The sequence below is a fragment of the Oncorhynchus clarkii genome, chromosome 10 (assembly GCF_045791955.1).
Source record: "Oncorhynchus clarkii lewisi isolate Uvic-CL-2024 chromosome 10, UVic_Ocla_1.0, whole genome shotgun sequence".
NCBI lineage: Eukaryota > Metazoa > Chordata > Actinopteri > Salmoniformes > Salmonidae > Oncorhynchus > Oncorhynchus clarkii.
The window spans coordinates 66,460,814-66,468,872 of record NC_092156.1 but is presented as its reverse complement, the minus strand read 5'-3'; the positions used below and the strand labels follow the sequence as shown (position 1 = coordinate 66,468,872).

Here is an 8,059-nt window from a genome sequence, read left to right as displayed (position 1 = left end):
ATAGGCGGTGCACTAAAATTGATCACAGCATATTATCAGAGATAGGAATCTTAGTTATTATATTTTGGTGGTTTTGCGAGGATAATTTGAGAGCTTGTTGAGGTTCTGGGTCTCCAGTTTTTCCAATATGCAGGCATTCCCTTACAGTAAAAACACATTGTCTGCATATAATATGATTCTTTACAATACAATAGCATAGTTGTTTGAAAAATAACCATAGTAGCTTTGACTATACTATAGTACTGTAGCTGTTTTTATGAACGGAGTATCGGTTTATTCACAAATACTGATAGATAGGCTACAGAAATGGGTATTTAACGAATAGCATTTAAAAATGTGAAGAAGAAAATAAACAAACAAGAGTGACAACTATTTAGCCCACAACTACCGTTCAACACAATCTCTTTCCCTCCCAACTTAAATTGAATTCGTATTTTCAAGCTCAATGATCATCACACTACTATAACCAAAATACACTCAGAGGGGTGACTTTGTAACCAGAGACGAAATGTTATATCTGCAGACAGATTCCAGATTCTGTGATTGTTTTTTTTAGGTATAGGCCTTACCGTTATATTTTCCATGTGAGTATTCAATCACCATCTTATATCAATTAGCCCATCCAATGGACTTCAACATATTAAACAAATTAGACAAGCCTTGTTAATTACAATATGATTAAAGGTTTGTAATTATATCACTGATGAAGTAGCCTAATTAGTATAAAGATATGATAATAGCCCGCTGCGACAAGTATATAATTGTATTGGGTTTGCAATTAAATCCTAAAGACTTTTAAAAAACCCCACTTTCCACTGTCATTGAGCAAATATTTCACACACGACGCTCGTCCATGCACCAGTGACATAAAACTTCGCAATATGACTGTTGAGTTAACCCATATAGCTCGTCTATTGATTATTTCCATAGCTAATCTCCAAACTAATAAATTCGTCAAGGTGAATTACGCACATAAACAAGATAACGCGGGAGCAGGTCACTTATTGAAAAGCTGTTTCACATAGCCCTAAATTAATTTAAAATCTAGTAATCTTATCTTTTCCCCGACCCCTAATTTGTTTAAAGATGTTCCTACTGTCTTCAATTTGCCTATGCTGCCATAATGAAATGATAGTCAAGCATTTAACTTTGATTTATCTTTCCCCAACAGGGATGTCGCTTCATGGAGCTGTCCAGGGTACTTTCCTCATATCCATCCCTAGAAAGACTTTCCTATTTCCTCTATTACCAAATTCGTATCTTTAAACTGAACTCCATTTTGATATTTTTTAGAATGAAACGGCACAATATTAAGATATGATAATGGAAATGGCTCGGTTATATTTGGTTATTTTTCCTCTTTCCATGTGGATCCAAAATAAATTAGACGAAGAAGGACACAGTGCTGGCTGGAGAGCTGTTTGAAATGAATGCCTTGTCGCAGACTGCCCATGCGCAGAGTCCCCAGCGGCGGTGTGGCTAATGAAGAATAATAAATCATGAAAGGTTTTTCAGGTACAGCCGAGAGAGTGGAAGAGGAGAGGGGGTGAGGGTGAGAGAGGGGGGGGAGAGAGAGAACGAAAGAGCGAGCGAGAGAGAGTGTGTGAAAGAGAGGCGCAGAGAGAGAGAGAGAGACACAGCCTGCCCTTCGCCTCAGAGCAGAGGCAGATCGAGTCCCAGCAGCATTGAACGTAGTCGAGGTATCGAGACTGTCACCGTTATCTCTTAATTACAGTCAATTGTGAAACGGAAACTTTGCAGAAAAAAAGATAAACGAATGAGACAATCTTTTTACGCGCGGTTGTATTTTGGAAATCCGTACCAGGAGGAGAGAACAACTTTTTTTCTACTATTAGTTTTTCGTTGCATAATCTTGGAGGAGCTCCCCAAAACAACGGCACATCCACGACGACCAAAATAAGACTCTTGGAGGACGAAATTTAGAGAAAGAACGAACGAGTAATATTAACATTAATTTTTGGTCATCGCGCCACAGCCCATAGCGAAGTAAACGAGTGCGCAGGCGACATCTCCTCTCCAGCAAAACTACGGCGCGCGGCCATACCTCCATACACAGGGCTAGGTAATAATATATGCGCCAACAACCAGATAATTGGATGTTCATCTTTCCATATTGTAGCAGCTACAGTTACAGTATATAAGACAGTGTCTTCAGATTCCCGGAGAAGCAACACTGGGCTTCAACTCCAATCGAAGAGGCGGAGTCTTAACTTATTAAAAGGAACTTGCCGAGACTCGGACGCCTGCAAACATGATGATGATGTCTCTGAACAGCAAGCAGGCATTCGCCATGGCCCACGCCAGCTTGCCCGAGCCCAAGTATTCCTTGCATTCCTCCTCGTCCTCCACTTTGACTTCGAATGCGCCCTCCTCGTGCTCGTCTTCCCGACACAGTAGCACCATCATCAGCAGCGGCGGAGGCAACTCGGAGGCGATGCGCCGAGGATGTCTCCCAACCCCACCGGTACGTATTCTGCATAATTACCGCTTAAAGGCACATTTTGACAGCCCCCTTTTTTTGTGATGTTTTTTTCATGTCTGCACAGCAAATCACCCAGCACCTCCATTTTTTCCCTTCCTCTCCCCAACTTATGTATTCAGTCGGGTTTTCCTTACGTATTAATTTTGATGACCTGGGATGTTGCATGTGTGTTCTTTTTTTAGGATTTTTTTTCTCATCTCATTCAGGAAATGTTTTAAACCGCGGAGTGGAGTGAGAATTCCCTGCTGACAGTTATGTGTGCATTCTATTTGCAATTGCAGAGCAATATATTCGGAGGCTTGGATGAGAGTTTGTTGGCCCGCGCTGAAGCTCTGGCGGCGGTGGATATTGTCTCGCAGACCAAGAGCCACCACCATCCTCCACACCACAGTCCCTTCAAGCCGGACGCGACCTACCACACCATGAACACTCTCCCCTGCACCTCCTCATCGTCTTCTTCCTCGGTGCCTATTTCTCACCCTTCAGCCCTTTCCGGCCACGGTCACCACCACCATCATCACCATCACCACCACCACCAACCCCACCAGGCGCTGGAGGGCGACCTGCTGGACCACATCACCCCAGGACTGGCTCTCGGGTCCATGGCAGGGCCAGACGGCTCCGCAACTGCGCACCCTGCTCACATGGCGGGCATGAACCACATGCACCAGGCAGCCCTCAATATGGCTCATGCCCACGGGCTACCATCCCACATGGGCTGCATGAGCGACGTGGACGCCGATCCCAGGGACTTAGAAGCCTTCGCTGAGAGGTTTAAACAGAGACGGATCAAACTCGGCGTGACCCAGGCGGATGTAGGGGGAGCCTTGGCCAACCTGAAGATTCCTGGCGTGGGCTCCCTCAGCCAGAGTACCATCTGCCGATTCGAGTCCCTCACCCTCTCCCACAACAACATGATAGCTTTGAAGCCGATTCTACAGGCCTGGCTGGAAGAAGCCGAGAAATCACACCGGGAGAAACTCAACAAACCCGAGCTATATAACGGCGGAGAGAAGAAGCGGAAGCGCACGTCGATAGCAGCACCGGAAAAGCGATCACTGGAAGCTTACTTCGCCATTCAGCCGCGTCCTTCCTCTGAAAAAATCGCTGCTATAGCAGAGAAACTGGACCTCAAAAAGAACGTGGTGCGGGTCTGGTTTTGCAACCAACGGCAGAAACAGAAACGAATGAAATATTCTGCATGCGTCTGACTCTGAACACTCGCTCTAAAAAAATAAAAAAAATAAACTATCAACCTACGTTGAGAGACTGAACACTGTTTAGAGACGATTTGTATTATATTTCTTATCACACACTTTTTCAATCATCAATGACTTGTGCTTTGAACAACCCGAATAATTCATATACATTCAAAATGACTGAAAGCTCAAACCACTACTGCGGTCAAGTCTTATTCGCACCAGAAGGGATGTGGAGTCATGTACAGGAGCATTTGAACAGAGCAAGTAAGACCTCTGTTTTTTCTCCACTTAGACCTACTATTCTTCACCCTTTTATGTCAGTTAAGTATTATAGGCTTTAATCACACGTATTTTTTTGGTTTATGATATTGGTTAATTTATCATAGCCTACAATATTGAACGTACTGAAAAGAACAGTTGTTTACCATGGGAAGAGAGGCCTACAGTATTTTGACACAGCACTTGGTCGGTGCCTATTGGCATAGTATTGGTGTGTTTATATTTTTGTCGCAAGGCTACATTTTCCCTCTGAGTTTACTATTATGACGATGCAGTCTGGCATTAAGTCTGGGTCCATAAGGGGAAATAGGACAGTACAGTAAGCGCTTGCCGGGCCTTGGAAGCTATTATTAGAGTACTGCCAAACAACGCCGTGTAAATTATTAATTTAGTGGTCACATGACCTTCATTTTGTGTCCCATGTAATTAATTCCACCTATTTTGTTATAAAGTGTGATGAAAAGCTGAAAGATGAAGAAACGTGGTAAGATATAAAGCAAAGACCCAGAGTTTATGCCCTAATCGAGCAACACTGTTTATACAATATAGCTGGTGTAGTTTTTTTTTATTTTAATGCATAAACATCTATCTGGCTGTAGATGGGCCTATAGAAATAGTGGATCAAATGTATGCATTTGATTGGGGTTTACAATTGCCAAATATGATTGTTTTACTACCGTTTGCAATAGGGCTACGTTTGTTTTTGCCAGCCAACGTGGGTCTGTTTCTTATGAACTATTTATTAGATGAGGCCGTGTTTACATCATTATATATTTATTGGGATTCCCCCTCCTCTTCCTCCTCCCTCGTTTTGCTTGAGAAAAGCTAATTCTGACAGCAAGTGAAACGTGTTTTCGTATAGGGAAATGACAGCTAAATCTAGACCTATAGTCACGAATTTAATTTCGTTTCTGCTAAACGTTCGAGATGGTACAATCGAGAGATATATGCGATAGTATTATCTTTTAAATTATTTTTATGTATGTTTTTTTCTGGTTATTTATTTGTATAAATATGCGCGTCATTATGAAGTCGTTGCTTGTTAAATTCACCTTGTTTCGTAACGTTTTCTTATTGAGAAAATAACCGTTTCATGGAAGTATACGTGTAAAATGTAAATATTTCATTGGAACCAGTTGCACATAATTATATCCGTACAGGTTTTGCTGTATTGCTGTTTTAGCTGAGGTACCTTCTTTCTGTAATGTCTGTTGTTTTTGGATTCCTGGTCGAATTATTTTTGTATTTATTTATTACATTAATGTATCTTTAAGTTATTTAATAATTGAATTGCAATATGTGTTTCATTAAAGAACAAATTTTAACATTTTATTGGACGTTTTGAATGAGTGTTTTTGTGTAGGCCCAATTCTTGGAAAGAGCGAAATGCTTGGATACTGCATCTGCGTATTGCAATGCATGGTCAATCTAATTTAAAGACTCAAATTGAATTGAGAAATATATTCCTTCAAAGCATCAATGCAATGATCATCCTTGGATGTAGGCCTATGTCATTAAAGGATTTATGTTGGAGCTAAATCTGTCTTTTATGCTGAAAGGTCAAAGATGGACCACCACGCATCAATAGATCCTATTTTTACATATCCAATTTCTCTACAAATTCCAGAAAAATCCCATTACTGTCCCACCATGCACTGTAAAAAAGACACGTGTCTTTTTTCTACTGAATGGCTGCCAGCTCGCTCTTGCAGCTCGCGGTAGCCTACCTGAGAACAAATGCTAATATTCTATTAGAGTCTAATCATGGAGTCTATAGAGAACTGGATAGGTCCCTCGAGCGCAGCCCTGCCAGATGTCAGCCCGCCAGAAAAACAGCCTCGCCTGCCAATGTGCCCGTCTCTATTTAAATACACAGTCAAACACTGCTCCGGTGCGAGGCATGATATGGCTTTGAAGCAGGTTAGGCTACACCTTGGTTTGCGCGCGAGGTTCAGCCTGGATTTTTTTTTTTTAAATCAACATTTTGAATAGTGTCATTTCTAAAGCACCGTTCATGTCAGGCCGATGAGGGCTGCTTATGCTTATGTCAAAATTGACTTTTCGTATAGCAGGTTAGGAGAATTTACGCGGCAGGTTAGGATAATTAGGTTAAGGCTAGGAAAAGGATGAGGAAAGGGATGAGGTTTAGGACTAGCCTAAAATACAAAAAAATGTTGATGTCAATTTGACATAAGCTTTACCTAATGTAGACATGACCTGCATGGCTTGCTAACTGTCTGCTTGGAACGTTTGAACGTTCTATGGGGTTTTCAGTTCTGCAGCTTTCAGCACCACGGATAGCTCCCATTCTACCTGAGGGAGGGAGGAGAGGAAACCGGAGCCAGCCGCATCCTATTTGCACTTCTGAAATCTGTCCTCCACATTTTAAAGAGAGTATTTATAGCAGCAGAATGTTTTTGCATGTGATTATTTTTGATAAATCTAATTTGATTATAAATTGTAATTGAAACAGTGAGGGGGAATGCAGTGTAGGGTAGGCTATACTAATAAATATTATAATACAAATAATGCTGCAAATAAAACATTTCTTATTAGTGCATTCAATCAATTAATTAGGAAAGGGATTCAGTAGCCTATTGATATGCAAAGTTCCACCTTCTGCTTGCTGTGAAACCGGAAGTGCATTATCTGGCAACAACATTGGGCTACACACCGAAGTTGGTGTATAATCTAGTTGGTGAAAATATGATTGGTACACCTCTCTATTAGGCTACTTTGTGTCTATAACTTTGGCATCTCATCATTTCTAAAAACCAATTTAACCCCTTGCCAGCCTACCTCCCTGAAATAACCACACGATGACGTCAGATTTCTAACCAGGCTTATGGCTGTGTTTCGGTCATCTTTGGAATGGCCCGAATGGCCATGGCAGAATATATTTATTTATTTCTAAATAGAGATTTACAAGAATACTTGGTTTATTTCTACCAAATATAAGAACTTTCACCGGATATATCAATTAGTGACACAATTATGTGTTACCAGCTATGACAATAAATGAACCGTTATTTTATTGTATTCCGTAATATAACCATTTGCCACAAGATAAAAGCATACACTTCTCCCACTTATCTCTTAAATGTATAAAAGGCTTAAACAAAATCAAAGCGGCTTAAAACACCACGATTAGGGCAATTGATTAATAATATCAAAACGAGCTGTTATTAACGAGACAGTCTTGATGTTTCATCAATTAAAAGATGCTCCTGGTGAGCGATTCTAATTTCCCCTAAATGAGCCATTCACTTAATACGCTAATAAGAGCGAATTATTAAATTACACATCGAATTATGAAAAGCAGATAATTATGAGGCGCGAGCGAGAAGTATAGAGCTAAGTAGTCATTAGCTATCGCTGTTAATTACTCAGCGTTGGTCAGGGAGGGCTGCAGAGAGAAAGTCTCATCGGGAATTGAAATTAACTTAATGCAGTGAGTCTCGTTGCTTGACACCAGCCCAGCGTGTGTTTAGTGCACTGACTGCACCCTGGAAATACGGCAGCTCCCTCCACAGCTAGACAGACTATCCCCCTATTTAACTTTCCGATATATAGGTGCGAACAAGTCTATTGGGATTATTTGCCACACACACACACACACACACACACACACACACACACACACACACACACACACACACACACACACACACACACACACACACACACACACACACACACACACATCTCAACCAAGCCAAGCAGTTTACATAGAAGCAACACAGCCCCTTATAGGCTATGTTGCTTCTGCTCCATACATTGAGACATGGCACCAATACACTGTGGTCGCTACATTCAAAAAGGAAAGGGCAGCAGTGTTTCCCTTTGTTATAATTAGGCCTTCTGTTTTATTTTTCTCCTTTCCTCGGAACATTTCCCCCTTTCACAGGGATGCTGATGAAATTTTAATGAAGCCGGGGACTGTCTGAGCTCCGCCTGGGGAGCTGCGAATAGAATATTTTAACTGTACATTTACACCATGTGTCTTCCTTCAAAGATGCGACTGAGATCTGGAATTAGAGGAAACACAAGGTCAGAAATCGAACGCGAGACACTG

At 41.4% G+C, this 8,059-nt stretch overlaps 1 protein-coding gene across 1 annotated transcript; it reads left to right on the top strand.

Annotated features, from left to right (window-relative positions):
• Positions 1-1,700: 1,700 nt before the first annotated feature.
• LOC139419714 (POU domain, class 4, transcription factor 2-like) lies at positions 1,701-5,206 on the top strand. Its single transcript, XM_071169700.1, has 2 exons — positions 1,701-2,485; positions 2,785-5,206. Exons 1-2 carry the CDS (start codon positions 2,273-2,275, stop codon positions 3,712-3,714), a joined length of 1,143 nt encoding a protein of 380 aa, XP_071025801.1. The 5' UTR covers positions 1,701-2,272; the 3' UTR covers positions 3,715-5,206.
• The last annotated feature ends 2,853 nt before the right edge of the window (positions 5,207-8,059 follow it).

What these genes read in the sequence shown, in the direction of transcription:
- LOC139419714 (XM_071169700.1), top strand. Translation starts at nt 2,273, where the DNA reads ATGATGATGATGTCTCTGAACAGCAAGCAGGCATTCGCCATGGCCCAC. An exon ending in GATGTCTCCCAACCCCACCG is followed by an intron (nt 2,486 to 2,784) that starts GTACGTATTCTG and finishes TTGCAATTGCAG; the next exon opens with AGCAATATATTCGGAGGCTT.